Source organism: Galleria mellonella, unplaced genomic scaffold, assembly GCF_026898425.1.
Source record: "Galleria mellonella isolate WM207_F2 unplaced genomic scaffold, CSIRO_AGI_GalMel_v1 utg117, whole genome shotgun sequence".
Taxonomy (NCBI): Eukaryota; Metazoa; Arthropoda; class Insecta; order Lepidoptera; family Pyralidae; genus Galleria; species Galleria mellonella.
The window spans coordinates 5,597,506-5,624,546 of record NW_026441980.1 but is presented as its reverse complement, the minus strand read 5'-3'; the positions used below and the strand labels follow the sequence as shown (position 1 = coordinate 5,624,546).

At 29.9% G+C, this 27,041-nt stretch overlaps 5 protein-coding genes across 8 annotated transcripts in view; 3 read left to right on the top strand and 2 right to left on the bottom strand.

Moving 5' to 3' along the window:
- The first annotated feature begins 580 nt into the window (after positions 1-580).
- Positions 581-4,699, top strand: LOC113511561 (vacuolar protein sorting-associated protein VTA1 homolog). Its single transcript, XM_026895189.3, has 4 exons — positions 581-1,066; positions 1,827-1,977; positions 2,521-2,678; positions 3,180-4,699. The coding sequence occupies exons 1-4, from the start codon at positions 886-888 to the stop codon at positions 3,629-3,631; spliced, it is 942 nt and encodes a 313-aa protein (XP_026750990.1). The 5' UTR covers positions 581-885; the 3' UTR covers positions 3,632-4,699.
- Positions 4,695-12,852, bottom strand: LOC113511562 (novel acetylcholine receptor chaperone). The gene is made up of 4 exons (XM_026895190.3): positions 12,524-12,852; positions 10,514-10,652; positions 9,771-9,915; positions 4,695-5,819 (listed from the first exon to the last, which is right to left on the bottom strand). Exons 1-4 carry the CDS (start codon positions 12,632-12,634, stop codon positions 5,744-5,746), a joined length of 471 nt encoding a protein of 156 aa, XP_026750991.1. The 5' UTR covers positions 12,635-12,852; the 3' UTR covers positions 4,695-5,743.
- A 1,322-nt stretch (positions 12,853-14,174) lies between these two features.
- LOC113511831 (NADH-cytochrome b5 reductase-like) lies at positions 14,175-16,089 on the bottom strand. Its single transcript, XM_026895552.3, has 2 exons — positions 15,962-16,089; positions 14,175-15,882 (listed from the first exon to the last, which is right to left on the bottom strand). The coding sequence occupies exon 2, from the start codon at positions 15,854-15,856 to the stop codon at positions 14,972-14,974; it is 885 nt and encodes a 294-aa protein (XP_026751353.2). The 5' UTR covers positions 15,857-15,882; positions 15,962-16,089; the 3' UTR covers positions 14,175-14,971.
- A 1,986-nt stretch (positions 16,090-18,075) lies between these two features.
- Positions 18,076-20,013, top strand: LOC113511632 (high mobility group protein I). Of its 2 annotated transcripts, none has more exons than XM_026895305.3 (4): positions 18,076-18,187; positions 18,915-19,021; positions 19,101-19,256; positions 19,340-20,013. In XM_026895305.3, exons 2-4 carry the CDS (start codon positions 18,950-18,952, stop codon positions 19,463-19,465), a joined length of 354 nt encoding a protein of 117 aa, XP_026751106.2. In that variant the 5' UTR covers positions 18,076-18,187; positions 18,915-18,949; the 3' UTR covers positions 19,466-20,013. The 2 variants fall into 2 exon arrangements, with proteins under 2 accessions (XP_026751106.2, XP_052753139.1); XM_052897179.1 differs by lacking the exon at positions 18,076-18,187 and adding an exon at positions 18,385-18,403.
- Positions 20,014-25,049: 5,036 nt separating this feature from the next.
- The window catches only part of LOC113511792 (afadin), an 87,238-nt gene continuing 85,246 nt past the window's right edge, over positions 25,050-27,041 (top strand). Inside the window, exon 1 of one of the 3 annotated variants that reach the window (XM_052896803.1) lies at positions 25,050-25,451. The gene's annotated coding sequence lies outside the window, so the exon portion shown is untranslated. The remainder of the gene's footprint in view (positions 25,452-27,041) is intronic. The other 2 variants (XM_052896795.1, XM_052896790.1) reach the window with 2 other exon arrangements.

The window sequence follows — 27,041 nt, the reverse complement described above, 5'->3', positions numbered from 1 at the left end:
AACCATGGTTTTGTAAATTAAAGCTTGGAAAGACCGCAACAACTATTATAACTCGTATGCGTCTAGGTCACGTATGCACACCTTCTCATTTATACAAGCTTGGTATTGTACAAAGTTCGTCGTGTAATTGCGGTGCTGAAGTGGCGGACTTGAATCATATATTCTTCTCATGTTCTAAATTTGACCACACCTCCCTTTTTAATCATCTCCGATCCATCCGTGTTCCACTCCCAACTTCTATTCTTACTCTACTTTCTTCCAATGATCCTATTATCTATAAAATACTATCTTCATATATATATGATAACAATATTAAGATTTAGTTATATTACATGAATACATTTATAGTTGCATCAATTGCTTTTCCTATATATTTATAAGTATATTCTCATATGTACAAGTATATGTTTCATATCCTATAAATATCCTAGACCTAATCCTTATCCTTTCTAAATTCGTTTGTGTTAGGTATTTTTATTACTATTATCGTTTCCCCGTTTTGTTCTTGGCAAAATACCCTAATATCGGGGTGAACGCCACAAAAAAAGAAAAAAAAAAAAAATGATAATGTCAATGTCAATTAGACATTATTGGTCAGCTATAAACAATTTCGACATCATCATTTAGTGAATCAGTTTTTTCCTGAATAAATTAAAACGTATTTAAATCATATAAGCCATATTATTTGTTGTAATACCGTATTATTTATTATATGTTGGCTCCTTTAGTTAAAGATTTCCATAATACTCTCTTATTTGTGTCGTACATAGTAATTTTTACTTACCAGATCTTTGTGTTTTTAATTCATTGTCAATTTAAATTTCTTGGTCGATTGATGTTTACTTAATATAGTGTTTAAAGTGAACAGTTTAAATTTACAAAATAATGTCCACCGAAATACCTGAATGTCCGCCGAGCTTGAAATCAATTCAACACTATTTAAAGACTGCAGCTGAACATGATACGAGAGATCCAGTTGTTGCATATTGGTGCAGACTACATGCCTTACAAGTTGGCCTAAAATTAACTTCTAAAAAGACTCCAGAGGAGACTAAAGTTCTAATGGGTAAGTATATAATTATGTAGTATTGGTTTAGATAGGTATTTCTAATAAATCTAAATGTGAGAAAAATACTTTTCAGAATATTGCAATAGATTATATCTTGTATTTGTTTTCAATGTTATGATATGGCATGTTCTTATAATAGTAATCTAAATTGTTATATACATGGTGGCAAGTATTGGTTGGCCAAAACAAAAACAGCTGATTCAGATGGTCTGAATCAGATGGTAAATTATTTACTCACCAGAAATGCACCACAGCCATATATTTAAAGGTTCTTAGTTTTGATGCCTTACAGTTTATTTGAAATTTTACAATCTAAATGACACATGATACCTACAACATGCTTCATAGGTATTTTTAATATGCTTGTGGCATTCACCCCACACAGCTGATTCTGTGCAATGCGGTAATATTTAAACATGTATTACAATGCTGTGTTTTGGTATGTCAAAATATTTTACTATAAAATATTATTCTTTCTTCATTTTATGCTGTAGTCATAGATTACATCATTTTAAATGAAAAAAAGACAAAAAAAATTGAAATTTTCTAGAAATAATTTTCACTGGTTTTCAGTTTAGAATAAGAAACTAAAATTAAATTAATAAACATTGAGAATCATATTGTTCATACTAATAAAAATAGGGTTAATTTGCAATAAAACTTGTTCCTTTCCATGCGACATGATATATTACTTATAATAATAATAATAATCTTTATTTACTACTTATATCAAAATACTAATTTAAAAAATTTTTAGCACTTATGGATTGGTTAGAAGAAGCTAAGAAAACAAACAAGGATAATGAAGCTATTAGTAATGAAGTAGCAGCTCAAGCTCATCTTGAGAACTATGCTCTGAAATTATTTATGTATGCTGACAAACAAGACAGGGAGCAAAACTATGGCAAGTATGTACCCATATATTGATAGAATACTTTATTAATCATACATTTTTATATTATTTTTATTTCTAAATGATCTCTCTCTCTCTCTCTTACATTGTAATAACACCATAATGCACAGAAATAATTTCCTGGTCAATTTAATTCAAATAATTTGCTATGATATCAAATCTATAAATGTATCATGAAAATAATAACCTAATATAAACATATTGTGCAAAAACCAAGTATATTATTATTTATTTATATGAAAATCAAAATCAGAGGAAAAATAAACTCCATTAATTATCTTTCTACCTATCTTGTAAGAGGCATAGCATCAAAAAAAAAATCAAATCTAAATCATATTACATATAAAAATCACCTTAATCTCTGAATCTGGTCTAATCTGATTATAATAAAGTTTTCTAAATGTACATTGTTTACTCATATTTTAGAAATATGATAGATTTTCTTCTGAAAAAATGGGCCTGGTACATAGCAAAGATATGTTTGCTAGATCAGCTTTTCAATTTTATAATTTATTAATGTTAATATTATTTATTGCAGAAATGTTGTGAAAGCTTTCTATACAGCTGGAATGATATATGATGTTCTTACCACATTTGGAGAGCTAACAGATGAAGCAACACAGAACAGGAAGTACGCTAAATGGAAGGCTGCTTACATTCACAATTGCCTAAAGAACGGAGAAACTCCTGTTCCAGGTAGTGTATTTACAATATTCACTTATGTATCATATATTCTATATATATACATAAGTGAATATGTATATCTATATATGTATATATACAATTTCAAAAAAAGGAAAAGGTTCTTAATTTGGTTGTATTTATTTTTATCTTATAAAAATTTCATCACAATTGGTTCAGTAGTAATAATTAATAATAAAAATAACTGGTAATCGCCAAACTTAAACTATACACAAAAGGGCAATCTATTGCTGTAGTATTGTTAGTCTGCAAATGAATTTTTTTTATAAAATCCAATTCTTTCTATAAAAATAGTATTGAAGTATATTTTTTTTTAATTTTGGCTATAAAATCGGATATGTAGATACTATTAACCTAAAATTGTGTCACATTAAATTCTGAAAATAAAATAAAATACTGTTAAGTATTGATAATTTTTTTTAAAACAAATTTACCTGTATCAGTCCTCTTAAACAGTGAAATAAATGTTTAATCATATTTTATATTATATTATAGGTCCAATGCAGTCTGAAGATAGCGAACAAAATGAGGATGGCTCAGCAAATAACAGCCAAGACACTGCAACAACTCCTCAAGTGCCTGGTTTTCTTCCTGTAACACCAGCAACTTTACCTAATGTACCATCCAACTTCAATAACAGTTTACCTGATCCTAATGCAGCAATGAGGGCTGCTTCACAACTACCACCTGTTCCATATACTCCAGATCCTAATCCAGGTGGGTTTGTGCCTTATGATCCATCTCAACAGCCACAACCAGCTCAACCTACACCATTATATGGTGACAACACTACCTCTGTAGCTCAGTTGACACCAGATCAAATAGCTAAAGCACAAAAGTATTGCAAGTGGGCAGGCAGTGCCCTCAATTATGACGATGTAAAAACGGCAATCACAAACCTAAGGAATGCCTTGGAGTTGTTGCAAACTGGCCATGACCCTGCTTAATTATTGACTGTCAGAGATTTTACATAGTATATGGTTTTCATTTATGTAATCATTTAAAATAGGATGATTATAGCTATATATTTATGCTATTTTAATATATTTTTTTTAATTTATGAACTAAATTATGATATATCATTGTTTCCAAAGTAATAACAGTATGATGTAATTTTATTATAGACATGTTGAGTCTAACAGGATGGAAGATGATCATATTCAATCATAATATAATATATATGACACAGATAAATATTTAAATTAACAATCAAAATATTTTAGATGACAATATGTCACTAGTTTAGATAGTAACATCACATTAGTTATAACTTTATGATATAAGGACATTGAACCTCGTGATAAAATTATAATTTATAAATTATTTTCATAATATAGTAATAAATTGATTAATCCTTCTGTCAGTTGCTTGGGCTGTATATGAATAAGAATTATAATTTTAACAAAAATAATGTATATGTACAAATTTGTTCGCATTACCAATAAAATTTATTCACAATATTTATGTGACTGTGACTATGCTAACCATTAAGCTAAATCGATATTAGACTTTCGAAAGATTTCCCTTGCATGTACTTGTAATTGAATATGACTGAGAGTCAGCCCTATGACTCATTCAACAAATGATATACAAAAAGTTCAAAGTAGTTAAATTAGCAGCTTTACTTAAATGTCAATGATTTGGAATGGCAAACAACAATAGAGTAGTAATTACATAAATTATACTAAGGTGCTAGTTCGTTAAATAATATCCAGGGGGCACCCTTCTCATTCGTTTCTTCATACGTTTTATGTTTATTGACCATTTCTAAAGATTAAACTGTTATATTTTTATACCATGTTTTCAATATAAAATCCGACAATTCAAACCAAAATCTACTTAAAAAAGAGTGGTATAGAAGTATCCTTGCAAATGAATTTGCATGAATAAATTTTATCTTCCTATGCTAATATTTGTAGTCATGTATTGAATTGATCGTTCTTTTGTGTTCTATAATATATTATATTTACAGCTTGATAAAGTAAATTACTGTTGCAATAAAACAATGAATAATACTCCGCATTTATTCCTTAATCATCAGATTCACATCAGACAAGTCACATTTTACACATCACACGTTAACAATGATACCAGTATTAATTCTATGTGTATTGCTATTATGTAGTATTAAAAACAAAATTAATAAAGCTTCAATGTAAAATAATCATAATAATAAGTAAAAACATCCGTATTTGCAGTGCTATAAATTAATAAATGAGATATTCAGAGTATAATATCGTGTTGGTACTACTTTTGCGTAATGAATATTGATAATTAACAAAAGCAATTTATCGGTATATTTATACCTATTTTTGAGCAAATAATATTCACTACGAATTTTAAAGTGCATGTTCTAATTGTGCATACGTAAACATTAATCTAAAGCTACCAATATACAATGGCAGTTAATTATGGACTTAAATACAATTATTATACTTACATACCACATACAAAATGAACCTAGCACGAGTCGCTTAAATTAATATCACTTTTAGGTAAGTTCCGCGTTCTCTCGAGGCGCGCATACACACAACATAATATAAAATCTATATTGGTATTTTGTCTGGCAGGTAGGTACATCGCTATTCTAAATATAGATTAAAACCAGATGTTACGCGCCTATATCGATATTCAAACATATAACATACAAGCTGTCTAATGTAAAATGATTTATAAGCTGACTAGTAAAATCACAGCAGTTACCTATTTCATTTTAACATAATTTTAATATTCGTACATTGTTTAACGCTTATAATAGCGTAATGGAGAAGTGAACTTATCTCTACAAATAAAGTGTTCCTATTTTATAATAAACTCGGCAATATGGATTTATGCTTCTTGAATACCAAGTTCACTGTTCAACCATGTGACGTTACAAACGCACTTTATACTTTAACATTATCAAATTAAAATATGATCCTTTTTTTACCAATTTACATTCCAATCACTGATGTGCCGACAGATATCCCCGACAGACAGATATCCCAAATCCGGACTAGGATACTTAATTGAAAAAATCTATAATTTTCTAATTTTGAGAAAAAAAAATATTTTATCGTCTATTCTCGTTTGAGGCCATTTCCGTTTTGTGTTGCTGCCGTCTTCTCTAGTTCTTCGCGACGACTGGTTTGATACCTGCACATGGTAAACAAAGAATTTAAGTTCATAAGAAATTTAAAAAGATAAAAGATTTTCTTTTCAAATGTGTTGGATGTTTATTAAAGTTTCGAATATCTAAATTAAAAATTAATAGATTTTCATACAGTTTTTCACTAATAAGAGGTAATTTTTTGAAAATTTTATAGCAGAGGTTGAAGTGTGGAATGTTGTAGAAAAATTACTTTCTACTAATTCTGTATGATGAGTACCAGTTACGAACAGTATATTCTGTAATGTTCATGGTGCTGTTCATCGCATATAGGCGATGGTTACCATTTTCCGTCAGGTGGGCTGTCAGCTTGTTTGCCAAGATTCATAAAAATATTATACATTTATGCGGTAGGTATTACAAATACATTTTACTCCTCAAAAATAACCACTTACTATACTGCGACTTTAATCGCGACAAAACATACTCATGAATATCGAGATTTTTCGTAGACACATTAAACAAAAATATTTTTATTTAAATGACAAAATTGCGTGTTTACAATTATAATAAACTAGTGATCCGCTTCTATTTCGCATGCTTATTTTTATAAATAAAATACAGTCCATGTTTTTCGTTGATGATATAGATGAAAAAAGTTATAAAATCAATTACGAATTTTTTTTCGAGTTTATCCATTATGTACAAATAAAGAAACTCGATCTTTCCTGTTTATGCTCTAAAAAGAAAAACTGTACCTTCAATCGTCACAAAATTTATATAGAAGCAACAACACAGAAAAAGTGTAAACTCTCACTTTTATAATATTATTTTATGAAGTAGTTACTGCATATTTTTTATTGTTTATAGAGCAAGGATGGCCGACTTGACTAGACCCAAGATCTATTTACTAATGAAACCTTGTACGATCTACTAAATATATACTTCTTGAAATCTCAAATGAAACAACATAGTACACAATTATATAGTATTTTTTTATTTTAATAGGGGAAATACATAAAACTGTAAATTATTCTTAGTAACTACTTATTTATATTACTGTGAGCATTGCGTCTTTGCATTTCCCGCTAAAATAGCAAAAATATTATATTTTTTTGCTTAACCATGATCGACTGGACTAATAGTCCCCCGATCGACCGGTTGGCCACCCCTGATATAGAGTATGGGTATACCTAATAGATTACTCCGGGGGGAAACGGATTGTTAGTAATAAGATTTAACAACCTCATTGTTAACAATACATTATACCTATAGCGCAGGCGGGGTTACCATTCCATCTTCACCCATAAAAAAAAATAGATAACTCCAGGAAATGTAGACGAAATATTCTTTATGCGAACGAATAAACAAACTGCCAGAATGACTGAAAAGGTTGTCCGTATGTGTGTTATTTAATGTGTTGAATATCCAAATTTTAGAAGTAGGAAATCTTAGCTTTTATCGCCTCTGTACAATTGCTTACATAAAACCGGTCATGATTAGTGTGAGATAATGTATCGTAATCTAAAAATATAACTGATCTATATATCGTAATTGTTGATATGTAAACGATAAAAACCGTGCTGTTGATTTTGCAATTTATTTGAAACAGATGCCTTTTTGGACTAATTTCATGAATTATGGTAGCAAGGTCATCGTAAATGTTTTCAGACCTATAACATTGAATGAAGCGCAACGACTAAGGCACTCCTATAAATCTAATCGGATTACAAGACGATCTAGTATTCTATATAGTGATCTCAATATTAAAATTTTAAATACAATAAAGAATAATCTCAACTAACTAAAATATCCCTGTAATACACAACATATTTGTATGACATGAGTATTAGACGATTCGCCATCGTATTGTATTCGATGGCATAGCGCCAAATTTACAGTTTCTGTTGTGTATAAGAACCCGTACCTATATAAATTTTATATTATGATCTCAGGTATATGTACATTAGAATCAAAATACGCAAGGACAGGACGGTTTATGTTCTGCAAAAAAAAAAGCTAGATCATGACAAAAACAACACGAAAATAAACGCTATCAATTTTATATAAAAATATCAAAATCGGTTAAGATTTGAGGAAAATATCTCTTAAATTGGGGTAATAAATTAATTTCCACTATCTTAAATAATGTTTGATCGTGGGCACACTTACATTTTGGTGCCTTGGTAAATGTAACTGAATATTACTGAATTCACTTTTCTGATTTATTTCTTGTAAACACACTGATAAGGATTCTGATTATCAAATAAAATTTATAATTTATTGAACACCTGGAATATAATCGCAAAGACGCTTACTTGTTCAAGCGTCGAATGGGAGAGAGCGAATCAACTACAATTATAATTACATTTTTTACTAGATTATAAGTAACCGAGAGTTCGTTTCTAATGGACAGGCCCATTAGGAATAAATTATGATTAATTGAACTTAGTATAGAAATGAGATTTAGACATGTTAAAGCATGTAATATTGCTAAAGAATTATATTAAAAATACCCTACATAATCTAATTTGACTAAACTTACTTTCGACTTGAGTTATGTATTTATTTAGTGATGTATGGTTTGTTATAACAGAGAGAGACCCGCAAGTAAAAATTAAGGGTGTCGGTACTGAACTACCTACTTGCTTTTTTCATTCAACTAGTAATCTGGGCCCGGTTTCGATAGAATTTTCGAAAATAATATATAACCTATATTACTCACTTATAATTGTAACATTTTATAGATGAAATAATTTTTAAAATCGGTTGAGAAGTTATTGCGTCCTGTGACCCCGCGCCTTGCGTCCGAGCCGAAAGTTTCGGTAGTGTATCAATGTAAATTAATATTATGTATAACGAGGAAAGATGATTAATTTTTTGCTTGTTACGATTTACCTCAAAAACACCAATTTTACTGAAAGCTACATTTCCTCGGAATAACATAGACTATTTTATATTTTCTGTAAAGAACTCATGGAAGCCGGGGCGGGTTGCTAGTTGAATATAAAGTAATCCTTAATAAAATAATGCATTGAATCACTACCTGCATTTCACATGCATAAAGTAATACTTGTATTCGTATCTCTGATCTAGCTATTTCACCGTTCCGAATATTTCCGGCCCTTGACAATAATAGTAGCTTTCGATCGGTGCTTTGCACGTGTGGTATCGTGTTTCCCCTTTAAGTGGACATTTTCAAAAATGTTCCAGATTTTAGATTTCTAGACTTATTCTCTTATTCATAAAAACGTCAAACCTCTCATAAACCTATTTTGCCTATTGTTTTATCCTTTTCTTTTGCACTTATTTCTCAATTTGAATAACAGTGACAAAACACTTAATATAGGTTTGCAGAACGTATATTTTTTATGAATGGAGTTTGTTTTGACTGCATATTAATAAACAGTCAATCGGGATGAACGATTTGATATGTATGGATTGTGGACGAAAAACAGCCCTTGTACATTACGTCTCCATAATAAAAATTAAAATGGTCCAAGTTATCGATCTAAATTGTGAATTGTTCACTTTCTATATTCTATATTATTAAAAATTTAATTTTCCAATTTGATTCTATAATAAAACATAACACTTTCAGTAGGGGAAATTATTTTAACAATTATAAGTACCTAGGTACCGCTTCCATTTGTAATAGTTTTATATTATAAAATTCCAAAAAGTAAGTTTAAAGCGCACTTAAACGAAAAATTATGTATTGCATTCGCCTCTTACGAATTGTTTTTAATGAAGCCGCGAAAATAATCCACCATTTTTTGTCAACCTCATACTTACAATACACACTGCAACGTACATGTTGTACAATGTCCTTTCATTATTATTTTTTTAACTAATGGTTGTACAATATATGACATACCGTTAGTACCTACAGCAGCAGTTAGTACTACGACTTCTAATTTTGCTTCAAATAGGCCAACTCTAGTGTGTCATACCCTTGCGAAGCCGGAGCAGGTCAGTTAGTAATGTAAAAGGCTTACCAAACGACAAGTCTCCCACTGAGCATGAAAAAGAACACCAAGGCCGGCGCGCAACGATCGAACGGATCTCCCACCATCACATGGGAGTAAGCAGCCAAAATCATTAGCAGCACTAGGCCTATATTCGCCGCATTTTTCACCTTATCTGAAATCATGAAATCATTTTTCATTTTAGGCAGAATTTATCTTTTCGACGCAAATTCTTTTTTAAAATTTACGATTACAAATCAAAGCGAAGATTTATACAGATTTTAATTATAATGAAATTAATGTAATTTTATTTGCATTACATACTAGCTGCCAAATATTCCCGAATATTAGTGGGTTTTGGCATCTATGATAAGATACTTTCAAGTTATTTCTTCTATAAAGGAAATGCTTTAATTTTGGCCCCAAACTAAATTGTCTGGGCCAAATATTTTTTTATATACGTGTATAAAAAAAAATACAATAGTTATCAGAAAAAAATATACTATACAGATACTAAGTAGTTTATTGGCACAAAAAAATACTTCTCATTATTTCTTTTTTTACTATTCTTACTTCATATTACAAACTGCCAAAATAAAATTTGAATATGACAAATTTCGTATCTACCACAGTTTAGATTTGAGTTACGAATGTTTAATTGAAATTAGCTATGTACCAGAGTGTACAAACAGAGGTGTGTCGATCTTGAATATGCACAACATATTTATAATACTCCGAGAATAATATTAAAATTAAATTAATTGTAAACTTACGGCTTGGTATAATCGCTAACGCTAAGCCAAATAATATCTCGAGTCCTCCTACAGTTCTCCTGTACCATTTTGATGGTAACTTGAAATCGAATGTTTCAGATAAGGGGAAAACTTTGGCATATCTGACGTATTCTTTTCTCTGAAAATATAAAAGATACAAAATTAAACAGTCACGTCAATTTTAATAGATAAAACCGTAAGATTCATAATGATGAAAATGTTATAACTAGTAAAACGTGTATTTATCTAGCTACGCGTAGTATGTTTGCTAGTTCCGTAAAGTGCATAATTAGGGAATTTTGGAATATACACCCTTAAGGCGTATCATTTCATATGGTATATCGTACCATCTGAATACTTACGGGCTAAGTTCTTAAAGGGTATATATAATATATCCTCTTAGAACTTTATTCTGTGCATGCATTCCAAAATCCTCTAATTAGGTAACTACAGAGTTATGATGTTTTATCTAATCCTGGAAATATTATCCACCCTTGAATATGTCGTATGGTATCGTATTAACTATTACTGTGTGTTTGAATCTCATTAGGTTTATGTCGATGCAAATTGGTCAATGTTGTTTCGAGTCACATACGATGACCTTCGCAACGAAAGGCAAACTACTTTGTGTAAGGAGGTCCCAGGTAAAATTTTCAGTCAGGCTAATTTAGGAAAAAACTTTTTTAAATTTCCTTGGGTCTTGGTGTCCTGGGTTGGGCCCTAGATGTTCATTAACTGATTCCCCATAACACAGGATATTAGTTTAGTTTGAAAACCAGGCTATTAATGTATTTGTGTAGCACTTATAATAATTATTGTCAGCCGTGTCAGCGGTTTACACACATTTATATAATGCAAATGTGTCATAGGCTCTCAATTCACTGCAACACAACGTAGTCAGCCTTTGCTTTGTAGCGGCAGGGGACTGCTCTTCTACCGATTGAAAAATACGGTACAGTAATATAAGCAAGCATTATCTGGTTGAATAGGTATGAACCGATTCGGTAGTGTCAGTTAGATATTTAACTCATCTGAATAGTTTCATTGTATTAATATTCGCGTGTTAGAATTTTGAATTTACACTTATCATCAACGAATATTTTAAAAAGAAAATTAAAGATAATGGACTAGTCTAACCGTTCACGAATTAGGGGGGAAAGGGATTGTTAGCAATGGAGTTTGACAGCCCCATTGCTAGCAATATGCCTTATTAGGTCGACCTCCACGTGGTTCCTCCTGGAAACCATCGTGAACAATTCTTGTTGAAGTTGCCACGATGTGCTAACTGACCTACTTCATCCTCATCTATCATCCTTCATTGGTGCCCCGCCTGTGTATACCGACAGCGCGGGCGGGGTTACCATTCCATTATCATCCATTAAAAAAAAAACCGTTCTCGAATTTTGTGCTTAGTAACACACTTAACAATTATTTTTTATTTATATATAAAAATATTTTTTATGACTACCATGCCTAGATTTTATCTTTCGTGTAGCCTAGAAAACTTCCACGATTGGATGAAATTTGTCGACGACAAATATACAAAAAACTGTTAAGCCATCTAAGCTGTAACATAATCCTGTTTATTTAGCAGTTGGGTAAAAATATGACTCAACACTTGATACCGTACAGTTTAGCTATTCTGTTATTGTTTATGTTACGTAATAACATTACCTCACACAATAGCTTTTAGTAAAATTATAAACATTTGAAAGTATTTTAAAATCCGTAACCCAACATCCGAAATCTTATTTAATAGGTTAATAATTCATTTATTTGTAAATGTCTTTAAAATGTATTAATATAATGAATAATAGAAAAATATAGTACGGAGCACCCACAGCAACGAATCAACTGTCGCAACGAGACAAGACCGCAGTGGTATTAGGCGACACGCCAAATACTAAAATAGCAAGATTCGTCGCTGCGCAACAAAAATCTCAATGCATCTAGCGACCTTAAACCTATTTGTCTGCGACTGAATAAGCAATAATAATCAAATGGACTCACCAAATCTTTGTGCAGTTCCTTAGAAATAAACGGTGTCAATTTCGTTATACCAACAAATATAAAGAATACCCCTAAAAGGATAGATAAACTTTTTAACACGATTGAGCCCATTTTTAACAAGCGTTCTATAGTAAACTCTGCACTGATTTAAACCTCTTTGCGCATCCTGTGTTTATATAAATTATTTGGCATAGTAACTATATTACGCGCACAATAAAACAGTAAAAAAATTGATAGAAAACACAATTACATCAAGATTCATACTTTATAATTATCTATTTACGATACACAAAAAATAAAGGTACGTACGGAGTACAAACGTTTCGCGCCGGCGCGAAAAAAATCTATACCACGTTGGAAACTTGGAAGTGTTGCCACAAAGAATATATTAATGTATGGGTAGTTTTTTATATCTCTTGTAATTCATACATTTCGAACATACATATATCCTTTTAAATATTGTCATTCCATTTACTATAATAGGTACCTACTTTATAAATGTTATTATTTAAGGATTACGTCGGCAGTTTTATATAGATTTTGACGATTCTTTTTGTAACACGGGTTTTCTTCCGTGTTGGTTCCATGGATGTCATTTTTTTTTATTATTAAAGCTGCCGTTTTCCTGTCAGTAACATACTTATAAAATAAAAGAAAGGTGCTAACGCCAAGCATAAATGTTTGCCTCCATTATGTAAGTTTTTTTATGGATAATGGACTGGTAACTCCACCTGCACTATCGGTATACATTAGCGGGGCATCAGTGACGATAGATGAGGATGAATTCAAATCAATTATTCCATTGTAATGAATTGCCCAAGAATTAACTGCCTGATAGCGCCGGCAGAGTCATTATTCCATTATCATACATAAGAAAAATATACATTGGTCAGGCCTACAGTACAGTATTATCTTTTAGATAATCGTTTATATTATATACGCTACCTACCCATCTATTCGTAAATTCCTCCCACTCTAAAGGCTTAAAAATTTATAATTAGTCATTTGGCCATTTATTAATTATAAATTGGAATATGATAATTATAAATTGGAATAATAGATTGAGGAGAAAATAGAATACCTACGATTTCATATCTCAATATCTTTTTAAAATATCACTAAACTAGACAACCAGCTATGATCTATGATTATATAAATCAAATTTTTTAAACATGAATTTAAAAATTAATATTATTTCTTTTATTAATAAAAATAACAAATTTAATATTTTAATAACAATCTATTTAATATTATTTTATAAAAAAAAAACAACATTTTATGTAATATACAAACTTATTAAATATTTAATTTTCGTTTAATAATAAATATAAATAAAATAATAATAAATAGTATATGTAATCTAGATGTTTTTTTCGAGTGACTCAAAAAAATCCGAAAAATGAAATCAAAATAAAAAAAAAATATATTGGTAGTTGGGGTGGATCTTGAATCTTGCATAAGGAGGTACTCAGTTCATATGAATTATTATTGTGACGTTATACATGTTTAGTCACTAATTCTAAAACAATTTTCACAATTCTTTTGCAATCACTGAGATGTATCATATGTTGGCCCTACTTTAATTTTGTGACAAATAAAGTTGACATTTTTCTTCGAAGAGCTAAAAACCTGCATGTTGTGAAACAAAATTTATATGCAACACCTTAGGTAAAAAATATTTTCAATTAGATATACTTAACAAAAAACACATCTACTATTAAAAATGAAACCACATATTTACTTAATTATATTTATGTTTCATGTTATGGCATATGTTAGCCAATTCTGAATTATTTTTCTTCAGTTTACCTTGTCAGTATGCTATATAACTTTGTACCTAATTAATTTTATCATGACTGAAGTTGTTTGTTTCAAACAACTTTATTTGTTTGAAACAAAATTATAAATTATTAGATTTCATGAAAATATGTGAAGAAAAATATTTCTTATAACCTATTGCTGATTCTATGTGACCTATTTCCACAAAAATGTTGTGAAAGTTACATTTTTATTTGATACTTGGAACCTGTTTTGACTTCACATGGACTTAAAATAAAAATATATAGCCCATGTTACTTGCCGATAGCTTTGTATAGAGGTGAAAGAATTTTTAGAATCACTTATTTTTAGTTTATCTACACACAAAAATCTTAAAAACATTAGTTTACATTTTTTTATCCAGAAATATAAGAGTCAAATTGTTAGAGCTATTTTTTGATTATTCAAGTTATTGAAACATAAAAATTAAATGTGGGAACATAGTGCTAAGACTACTTAATGAAACATTTTGTTAGATAAGTATGCCCTTGATCAATAGGTTTGCCTAATTTCATCCTTTATAAAATAACTATTTTATACATCAAAATTTTAATATGGAAGGCCATTCATCATTCTCATTACCCTAATCTATTTTGCAAGGCGACTCACTGAAGGATGTATAAGTTTATATTAAAATAGAATTATATTTCCTGGGAATCCGTTTTCATTTTTTAGAAATGTTTCATAATCTTTAATGAACTTTGATGAGCCACATATCATGAACTGATCATGAATTGAGAATGGTTCTAGTTCAATTACATCTTTAAAATGCAATTTATGACTTGTTATTGGTTCTCTATATTTGTGACAGGTCTTTTCAGGTACATCATTTATAAATATTTTATATGTAAAATTCCAATAACATTGGTAAGTATAAAGTTCATCTCTGAAAAGAACTGTACTTATATTCTGACAGCAATAGTATAGCACTAATTTAGTCATGTCATCTTCATCAGATAAAATTTTTTCAATAATAGATACAAAGGGCAATATACCAGTGCCTTGAGCAACCATGATGATTCTATTAAACTTATTACGAGTCACTTCATAGAAACCATATGGACCCCGCCACAATGTTTCATCTCCAGATTTTAAATCACATAAATAATTAGATACTAAACCATGTGTATACTTTTTTACTATTATAGAGAAATCAAAGTCATCATGGTTTTGTCTTTTTAATTTTACAGGAGTGTAAGCTCTAGTACATGGGACAGAGTTATATTTAACAAGGAAATGATCTCCAGGATTCCAGACTACTGTTTGACTATTAGTATTTGGCATTTTCTTTAATAAAATAAGATTATGTGAAACACATATTTCAGTATTAGAAATAACAATAAATGTTGTATATTCCGTCTGCGAAATAGCATTTTGTAAATACATATCTGATTTCTCGCCAGTTTCTTGATATTTTTTATATATAGCTAACTGCTTTTCGTAAATATCAAATATACATGGGTTACAACCACTATTACAGCAATCTTCTCTGTTTGGCTCTATAGGCGGTTTCATATTATAAATTTGATATCGATAGGAATCTGTAAAATTATTACTATTCGTAATAAGGAAGTAGATTGCTATGAAATATACTATAAAATTGTGAGTATGGTTTACTACCTATATTTGTAATTGTAATAGTTATGTAGAAGTTTCTTTAATTAAATTCACTTGTCAAAAATTATACACAAAACTTTCAAAAAATTTGTTCAATTACTTAGTAAATCTACATATTTGTCATTTTTAAATGTCAGAGTTGACATACGAGACTGACATTTTAGTTTTTTTTTTCTTTTTAGTGGCATTCACCCCGATATTAGGGTATTTTTCTAAGAACAAAACGGGGAAACGACTAATAAATATACCTAACTCAAGCGTAAGCGTTAGAAAGGATAAGGATTAGGTCTAGGATTTCTATAGGATATGAAGGGTATAACTTGTACATATGAGGATATACTTATAGATATATAGGAGGATATATAGAAGCAATTGATGCAACTATAAATGTAATCATATAACAAAATTTTAATATTGTTATCATATATATATAATGATAGTATTTTATAGATAATAGGATCGTTGGAAGAAAGTAGAGTAAGAATAGAAGTTGGGAATGGGACACGGTTGAATCAGTGATGATTAAAAAGGGAGGCGTGGTCAAATTGTGAATATGAGAAAAATATATGATTTAAGTCCGCCACTTCAGCACCGCAAGTACACGACGAACTTTGTACAATATCAAGCTTGTATAAATGAGAAGGTGTGCATACGTGATCTAGACGCATACGAGTTAAAATAGTAGTTGCGGTTTTTTCAAGCTTTAGTTTACAAAACCATGGTTTGAAAGGAATATCGGGTTGTATATGGCGATAAAATCTTCCTTTTATTGTATTGTTTTTTTTCCAATATTCCTTCCAGGCATATCTTAAATATATTTTTGGGAGACAAGCTAGGTCACTGCAGTAGGTATGATACGGATACATATCACCACAAGTTACAGCCTCTTTTTTTTAATAAGGTTAGCTTTGTCATTGCCGCTAATACCACTGTGTCCTGGTAACCAGGCCCAAGAAACGGAATACCCTCTCAACATGCAAAGATGAAGACTTTGTCTTATATCACAAATAATGAGATAAACTGGTTTTGATTTAAATGGATATTTGGCTAGAGCTTGTAAAGAGCTCATAGAGTCGGTAAAAACTACTGCCTTTTGTAATTTCATTAAAAGTATATATTCTACAGCTTTTAAAATACCATAACATTCCCCGGTAAAAACTGAAGATTCCGGTAGAAGCTTAATTTTTTGAACGATATTAAATTGTGAATGAAACACACCTCCATCTACACGACCTGTCTATCTGGACATTTTACTTTTCTTTTGTGACATTTATTCTTTGCATTCATCCCGATTTTAAATATTTTGCCCACACATTATGTAATAATCAAAATGTGGTAACAACAGTAATAGGGATTATTTATCAAAATTGAAATTAAAACTAATTAGTAATAGTAGTATATGAATAACAATCATACCATTAAATTTACTTTCTGTTTTTAAGAGTATTCATATTGGTCCACATCAAAGTGCGTTAATTTCATCTTCAGGTACTTTTTCATTAAATCACATTTTACGCTTTAAAAGAGAAGTGCTTAAAAATATAAATAATGTTAAGAAGAGTTCTTTGACTTACTGTTAAAAATAGGTTTATTTTACTGGCTGGTTGTAATTTATAAAGATATAATTTTTAAATCCAATTGGTATACTTGTCAAAGCAAATTATTATACCATAAAAATCCTAATATTCTAAGTCTGCGTTACAAATCCCATTCTCTTTAATTTCTTAAAGAAAAGTTTAGGTACTTGCAACTATTGATGTTTGTAAGACGACGAAGAATCTTCATCTCTATAAATACTACAAATGTCGATAGATTAGTTCTAGCTTAAAATAAACCATTTCAGTCATATTTTATTTCTAGGGATTATTCTAAGTCTATGATCGGAAATCCCTTAAAAATTAAAAATCGAAATATATTGGTAACACTGAGGCGTGATTTATTGGCGCGAAAACTTAAAAATAAAATATATGTGATGTAATTTTATCAATTAATATATTAGTTTATTAATATGGTGTTATAATAATATCCTTCTAAAGAAACTATTATTTTTTAGAGTTAGTTTAATCGTTTATTCAAAATAGGAAATATAAATTTATAATATCCGCGTAAAAACGCTCCCGTTACTCTCAGCGCCCTCTACACAGACGCCAAATAAACGCCGGTCGTTTTAGTGCCCGCCATAATAATCTCTTTAGGCTTTGCGTTTTCCTTACACCTGTAAACAACTCCGTAAGTAATTTTATTCTAATTTTTAAAAACTTTGTAGATGATATTAATATTCTGTTTAAATAACATCACTATCAGTCTTGTTGAATAAATATTATTAAATCATCTTTGCAAATTAATTTGCCTTTGGTTTATACGTATTCTAAGTAGACTCCATTAATTTGGCTTCATAACGTCCACTCCTATAAATTTCAATTAATAATAGTGTCATTGTTGCCGGTAATTTATTGTTTTATTGCATGAGTTAATTATATTTCATTTTTGTTTGTAGTTATTATTCTTTATTGAAATTTTGCTATGATTGCAAAATAAGAACTAACCACTTCACATAGCGTCTTTTCCTTCGTTGTTGACATTACTGTGTTTAAAGGTTTATTAAAAACTTTTTATTTATTTCCCTTTATAGTTTTATTCGATTTTCAATAGTTGTCGTGATAATTATTAAATTGAAATCAATATTGTACTCTTTTGAAGCAGCATCCATTGTTTAATATGTATGTATATAACTTAGATGTATATACTTAATATGTAGTGTTTCCATGATTAAAATAGGTATCTATATTGATCAGAACAAATATATGGATATATATATATTTCCATTATTATCATTATTTAATTACTTAAACTAAAATCCTAAAGCAATTTTTTTATTATATTTTATTCAATAATTTAAATTTTTATTTTATTTATATTAAATTTTTTTAATTAAAAATTTATTTTATTTTTACAGGTTTTACCTACTTAGTGTAATATAATTTAACTGAAATGTCTGATGACGGATCGACAACTGTTGAGAAGAAAGGTCGTGGCAGGCCTAAAGCTAATGGAACACAGTCGGTTAGTATATTTTTACTCATTGATCAACTATCAATGTAACATATATATTTTTGTCATTTCATAACATTTTTTTTACCAGGAGGCCAAAAGTGACACGAAGAAAAGAGGTAGACAGCCAGCACCTACTAAAACAAAAGAATCTACTAAATCTTCTGATGATGAGCAAGCACCGGTAGCAAAGAGAGGGCGAGGTCGGCCCAAAGGTTCCAAAAAAAAGACTGCAACCAAGGCAAAGGTAATATCTTATTTATGCATTATAAATTTAAATTTTACATGAGTAGTCTTCATATAACCATGAAAATGCTTTTTGTTATGTAGAGTGCACCTGTTGAAGGAAGAGGTCGTGGTAGGCCACGTAAGGATGCTCCACCACCAAAAAAGGATGCTGCATCGACTGAAGAAGAGCAAGATGAGGATGATGAAGAAGAAGGCTCTGACCAGTAAAATGTGTTTAATTTTTTGACACATTGACACTCACTTTAGTGTAATTTGTTTGTCATGATAACTCTAGCTGTTTTGGTCACTGCAACACATTGATTTTCTGTGAATGTTCAGTATTGTAAATTTTGGCGTGAAGAAATTTCGATAATGTTAGTAATGAGGGTTATCTTGACAGTACAAAAATCTCAAACAAGATTGTCTATCCAAACTTTAATCATGTGAGAACTCATGTGTAAGAATTAATGTTTAAGATGCAAAGGTAGCTGCTATATAAAAAAGTATTCCGTATTATATTAAAATGCATTTACTTGGAATATTTTGTTATAAAACTTACATGAATAAATGTTGGGCTGACTTAGCTCTCCTTACACATAGAATGGTACAACTATAAGATATAATTGGTAAGAAAACTTTTTGTAGATTTATTCTTAGGTACTTTGTAATCTCTGATTTATTATTAAGAATAATTTCGTATATCTAATTATATAGATTTATCATTTTAACATCAAGAGTTGAGTATTATTTTCTATAATAAATATTTTCAATTTTCATTTTGATTTTATCTTATTTCCCTTTACTATTCAGTTTAAGTTACAAAAATCCAGAAAATTTGTTACAGTATGTCAAGTATTGTATTTTTTGTCAGAAAAAAAAACAAATTTATTAAAATGCTATTCCATAAACAAAGCAAGTATTGTGTAGTGTGTATGGGTAGTGCCATTTTGTATCAAATTCGTTTTGTATGTTGAGCAGACTGAAATCTAATAGGTATTGTTTTTAAAGGACAATTATTGTGTGCATGTGCGTGATTGTACAATTTTAGAACAATATAAATAAATTTATGAAATTCTATGACAAAATTTTATTTATGTGACTTGGATTTAGAATTTTTTAGAATATAATAATTCTTTAGAATAACCCTATTCGTTTATAATCAATACGTCTTTACTTCCTTACCTTACATACATACCCAAACTTACCGAGTCCCTCTGCAAATTTTTGACGAGTCCCTCTTCCTCCGTCCCCAAGGAGGAATTTTACCTTTGTACAGATTTTTATCGATAAATTATGAATGAATATTAATCTTACTAATAACTTTTAAATGGATGATAATGGAATGGTAACATCGCAGTTATGAATACACCTGGAATTCAGTACGATGGTTTCCAGGGCCTTATCACGAGAAAGTCGACCTGAGAAGACATTACTAAGAATGGCACGGGCAGTCCGCATTACTAACAATACCTTCCACCTACATGATAAGCTTGATACCTTGAAAATAAGGTATATTGCTACCAACAGAACGGGTAATCTGCGTTTCTCATAATCTATTCCACCTTCCATCCGACGCCAAATGATTTACATTGACGCCTTAATGGTTCTACCAATTGTTAAATTTTGGTATAATGGTACTATTTCAGATCCAGAAGGACATTTTTCTTTTTCTAGATCAATCGATACATACTAGTTGCGCGGACGAAATCGTTGGTAAAAGCTTGTCATTATAATTTATCGTAACACATCACGACAGTTTATCATCATGACAATATTAATAATACGATTCTACGGGGACGTTAAATTTCCATTTGAAATATCGTCATGTCATGCACACAAAGTTGTATGCGTTCATGATATCGTCATTTAAACTTAAAAATGTCCCTACATCTTTTATTACGAGTATGATGAGTATGTTCACGAGTATGACGTGTGAGCCAGCAATCATTGAAAAGCCAACTCACATAAAAATTCAGACTAAATAAATAGGAACAAACGAATTTACCAGTAATAAGTTTGCCATATTTCTTGATTCTGATATCTGCTCCTATCGGAATATACAGGAAACAAGCTTTTCCCTAGATTAAAACGTAAACTTTTACTGCTTCAACCCTCTTCCATCTGGTATTTGAGAGTGAGAGTACTTCTTTGGCAAATTTTTGTTAATGTGCTACTGACACAGAAAAGAAAATTTCTTGCACAATTAAAAAGAAAGATATAATTTTTAATGAACTTTTTAGCAGCATCATTCAGATCTATCACATTTAAGTTGCGTGTCACACAAGGAATATATAGTAAATAGCGCGCGGATTTATACGAATTTTTTCCCTTTCGATTTTCATATTTGCATTATTATACTTGACCACATATATATTGTACATCAATTTCGTTACTAATTATATACGTATAAAAGTGGGTCCGGTGAGATATGAAAACCAGTAGATAATATATATCTATAGCATCATCAGCATATCTCAAAAACTATCCATTAGTTATATTATCTAGTGGCCGAATATCATAACTCAACACCCCTATCTGGGAGGAAGGGATTGTTAGTAATGCGAGCTACCGGTCCTGCTGCTAGCAATATAATCTGTCAGGCCGACCTCCACGAGGTTCTCCCTGGAAACCATCGTGCTGAATTCTAGATGTTTTATTCATCACGATGGGCTAACTAACCTGCTTTTTCATTCTCACCTGTCATCCTTCACTGGTGTCCCGCCAGCGTATACCATTTTTTTTTAATGGATGATAATGGAATGGTAACTCCACCCGCGCTTTCGGTATACACCAGCGGAGCACCAGTGAAGGATGATAGGTGAGTATGAAGCAGGTCAGTTAGCCCATCGTGACGAATTCAACAAGAATTTTTCACGATGGTTTCCAGGGGGAACCACGTGGAGGTAGCGTATACCGTTAGCGCAGGCGAGATTACCATTCTATTGTCATTCATTAAAAACACCCCTATTTTGCTTATATATCAGATATTAATTCTTTAATACTAAAATATTAAAGAATTAATATCGGAACTAATTTTTGACACACAATTTACATTTTAGTATTATTTTGAGTGTATAAAACGAAATTATAAAATTCAATAAATAATGAAAATTGTTTTATTTATATCAACTTTTTTATTATAAAACATGCCATCCTAAGTATTACGAATATTGTAAAGTATGATACTTATACGTTGACCTAAAATGACAATTGTTGTGATAATGTGAATGACTTTTTTTTATTAATTAACCATTAATCACCCGAGCTTAATCTTAGCTAATTGAAAAATACCTTTTTCGCATTTTCTTTTTGGATGGATCGATTTGTATCGAGATAAAAGAGGAAGTTATGGAATCTAGATAATATAAAAACTGTACTTGAGGCTATACGAAACGGAAGTAAAAAAAAAACAGCTGCATTTCCCAGTAGTCTAGTAGGTCTAGAGACTAATCTATATTTCACTTAGATATTTCATTCAAAGAATTAACAAGAGCGTTAGTTAGCTCTCCCCCCCCCCCGCCGGTACCGCCGCACCCTCTGTCCCTGCGTTTAAAATCTGTAATGTCTTCGAATATATTATTTTAAATTACATGTTGTAATTTAAAATAATATATTATATTGTTCTGGCCATATTGTTCTATATTAAATGCAGAATATTTAAGATACTTAATTGGATTAGAATTAATGCTAGATTGCTTAAAATCGTTTCGTAAATAAGTCATTATTTCTCGTAAAACATAAAGAATAAAAAATGGTTCTTGTGGGTTATCCCTAAGAGATAGACATATACCATTGGGGACTTTTTAGTAGACCTTAAAGTGTATAATACTGTAGTACATTATTTTGATCTATCTCGTAGGATTCAGACAGCGTTTGCAATGTAAGCGCAAAAATGTGTCTATTTATGACGTCACATTAGAAACCTCTAAACTTATCAGTATTGGGGGGAATGGGATTGTTAGCAATGGAGTTTGATAGTTTCATTGCTAGCAATATGTCCTATTAGGTCGCCCTCCACGTGGTTCCCCCTGGAAACCATCGTGAACAATTCTTGTTGAATTCGTCACGATGGGCTAACTTACCTGCTTCATACTCACCTATCATCCTACACTGGTGCCCCGCCGGTGTATACCGATAGCGCGGGTGGGGTTACCATTATCATCCATTAAAAAAAAGGGTCCAAAATTGAAGTTTAAATGTTATCTATTAATTACATTATAGAATGCAATAAGAAATAAATAAATAAAAAAAATTTAAAAGAACTACGAAAATCACTATAAGTATAATCAAAGTATTAAATATTTGCCTGTAAAGTAATTATTTGGCGTGCGCTGCAAAAACTATTAGATACATAAAGTAATGTACTATATTTTTATAATAAAAACAAAAATATCTACGAGGCTATATATTTAACTATAATATGCAACATGAGCTAACTGTAATCTTCTATTGATCCAAATAAAGTACGTTTAAAATAAGTAAGTTTAAAATACAATTATATACTTCTATCTACTTGTTCGAAACCAGGACGACTCGCTACTTAATATTATACATATAATAATGATTATTTTTATAACCTCTTGATGTTCTAACGGCTAGTATGAATAATATATATATATATATATATATATATATATATATATATATATATATATATATATATATATATATATATATATATATATAATTTTAAATTTTAATATATTTTATCAATTTTTTACTATAGCTCTTATCTGAGAATAACGTTCTGAAAATGGTCTTTTAAGGTATGTAGCGTCTTAAAAGCGCCGGCACCGAGAATAAAGCTATATGGTATAGGAGATATCGCGAGCATCGCCCGTGTGCACTACAAGTAAAACCGCCTTTGATTAATATTAATATAATAACTATTACATTAAAATTGTAATTTTGGAAATATATGTAGACAGAGGTTATGGATGTGATTGTAAGCATCTAGACTTGAGAAAGAGAATGCCTTACAATATTATTCTTATTCCATGCATGTGTGGTATTTCTGAATCTATCTCATTGTTCGAATATTTTACGAACGATTGCCCGTTATAAATAATATAGTTATGAAGAAATAAATAAATATACCTATATAAATAAATGTATCACAATCGCTTTATAAGTGCTAATGGTTAAATGCATTTTTTTTTATGCCAAATTGTGCTATTTGCGATAAAAACACTAAATCATCATAGTAATTTTAATATCTAAATCGCTCTACAGAGGTCGCGTAAATGATTTTCATTTTTAAAATATATGTTATTCCTGTAAACGTGTGCTTAAACAAACATATATTTTCATACAAAACTACACAGGGAATTCCATATTACCGATAAATTAAAAAACTTTACTAGATTACAGATTCTATTATTAACAAAATGTTAATAGTATTCTCTATTTAAATGTTTAAATTGTTCTAGAACCAAATATTTCGCAAATCCTTGTTATTAGTTTTTAACTTGTCTTATTTGTTTCATTATTATATGTTTGTGAGTTTTAACAATAAAAAAACTATCCAATTATAAATTAAGATTACTATTCTTATTATAGTTATTTTATATTCTACATCTATGGTCTCACCATGTTTTTGTCTGCGGCACAGCTCGAGTGAATAACGTTGTCAGATTGGGTACTTTTTTGCAATTTGGGTAAAAATTTTTCTTGATACGAAATTCTGAAGCAATTTTTAAAAAATTGAAAAATTTTTAATGTATAAATAATAGTAAAATATTTGACTTTTGGGTAAAAATAAAAAAATCACATCTGGTAACCCTGCGAGTGAGTACGAGTCTGAGCGATGGATTCAATGGTATTCTATGTGGATTGTTTTGGGCTTTGGAGTGCTTGTGCTGCCTCCTTTTCCCGTTTCTATGCTTCAAAGTTCCGTGAAGTTTGTTGTTTTATGTTTGCGTCATTCTAGTGTATATGATTCTATCCTTGTACGTTGAATTTTATCATTTAAAAATAATTTATTTGTCGTTATGTTGTGATAATTTTTATTACTTTAAATGCGTAAATTTGGTTTAACACAGTGTAATGAGTAATATTGACTTTGAAATGTGATATGATAGTGCCTTCTAAGTTTTTGAGTAACATCAAAGTTGGCTAAGTTTAACAAAGTGATAGTATTTTCTTTATTTTAATCCAGATATATTATGTGTATGCACATTGTGTTTGTATGGATTACGTGATCATTATTTAACAGGTTCGTATAGTTTTGTAATAAAATTGTTTTACTATTAATTTGTATGTGTAAGTATATATAAATGATAGGTATACAGGTTCAGGTATGTTGTCATTACTCTGTCAACGTGATTGTATGATCATGTTTTATCATATCTTTATAATGTTCTTGATAATATTTGTTTGTTAAATACCTGTCATAATCTTTTCATTACTAAAGAACCACATTTATTTTTTATATTAACTTCCTATTGGATCTTATTCAGTTCTGGCATAGGTTTATAAAGTAGTAGTGTTGTTTTTTAGAAATAGAAATAAAAGTAGTATTTAAGACATATTTGCTCCACATTGATTGTAGAAGGGGTTCATAACATATTTTTAAGTGATTAGAACTTAGTATCTCCTTATATATAACTTCAAGATTGGCAATGCATGGGGGGTATCATGGGCAAAATAGTATACTCTGTAATGTTCATGCAGTACCATGAACTATACATGTACTCATGTCTATAGACGACTGTTACTACTTTCCATCAATTATGCTGTTAGCTTGTTTGCCATTCTAAATTCCATAAAAAAATACATTATTTTAGGTTTTGATGGATCTCAGTGCAAAAATACTGTATTTGCAAAAATATGTTAAATCAAATACACAGTACTCCCTTTAGCACACTTTTGAATAAAAATTAAGCTTCAAAGTAAAAATGTTTTTTTTTTTTATTGTGCATTAAAAGGTAAAAAAATAAAGTAAAAATAAGAATTTATTAACTAACTTTTATTAATAAAACTAAATTATATAGTAAAAAAACTCCATCTCTCTTTAAGAAAAATCAAACCATAGGCTGGTTTGGACACATAGGATTTATTTTCATGTATAAGTTTAGAAGTTTCCTATAGCCATCTTCCATTTTAGACCAGCTTGATGGTTTTGTTACATTGTATTGTCACTAAGCATGTAAGTACATTGTATGTTAAACTTTAGCTTAATTGGATGTTGGATTTGAACAGAAAGACTCATCATCTTCCTACTATTAAAATATTATACTACTATTATTATTATAATACTACTATTATAATTATTAGAAAGACTATTAAGTAAATATTAAAGCAATAAGAAAATAGGAAGGCATATAAATTAAAAACTTGAAATAAATTATTATGACTTTCTGTGACATAATATGTATAGTAGAAATGGAAACAGCACGTAATTTGTGACTGCAGCCTACTCATGCATATGTATATCATCATCTTCCTACCCTTATCCCAATCATTTGGGGTCAGCATAATAAGATTTTATCCATAATACAAAAAGATTTGGTTTTTTTTATGAACATATTTTATGCATATGTATATATACACTTTATATCCTAAATACATAAAAAACATCACCACTAAAAATATCTTAAAATTTCTATCACTGACAAAAATTTGCAGCAAACTTGAAAGAAGGGCAAGTACTATAGATCACCATGGTTGTAATGTTATAGGTTTTTCTGCCTGAGTAAGCCAATTTCTCAATAATAATAATAATAAATACACAATATGTAGGTAATTAACAAAATGTTAAAACAAAAAACATGATTGTAGACAATTCATGAATTAAGGGAACATT

Coding starts and splice junctions, on each gene's coding strand:
- LOC113511561 (XM_026895189.3), top strand. CDS start 886: ATGTCCACCGAAATACCTGAATGTCCGCCGAGCTTGAAATCAATTCAA. Junction 1,067..1,826: donor GGAGACTAAAGTTCTAATGG/GTAAGTATATAA, acceptor AAAAATTTTTAG/CACTTATGGATTGGTTAGAA. Junction 2,679..3,179: donor CGGAGAAACTCCTGTTCCAG/GTAGTGTATTTA, acceptor ATTATATTATAG/GTCCAATGCAGTCTGAAGAT.
- LOC113511562 (XM_026895190.3), bottom strand. CDS start 12,634: ATGGGCTCAATCGTGTTAAAAAGTTTATCTATCCTTTTAGGGGTATTC. Junction 9,916..10,513: donor GTTAGCGATTATACCAAGCC/GTAAGTTTACAA, acceptor TCATGATTTCAG/ATAAGGTGAAAAATGCGGCG. Junction 5,820..9,770: donor AGTGGGAGACTTGTCGTTTG/GTAAGCCTTTTA, acceptor TACCATGTGCAG/GTATCAAACCAGTCGTCGCG.
- LOC113511831 (XM_026895552.3), bottom strand. CDS start 15,856: ATGAAACCGCCTATAGAGCCAAACAGAGAAGATTGCTGTAATAGTGGT.
- LOC113511632 (XM_026895305.3), top strand. CDS start 18,950: ATGTCTGATGACGGATCGACAACTGTTGAGAAGAAAGGTCGTGGCAGG. Junction 19,022..19,100: donor AAGCTAATGGAACACAGTCG/GTTAGTATATTT, acceptor TTTTTTTACCAG/GAGGCCAAAAGTGACACGAA. Junction 19,257..19,339: donor AGACTGCAACCAAGGCAAAG/GTAATATCTTAT, acceptor TTTGTTATGTAG/AGTGCACCTGTTGAAGGAAG.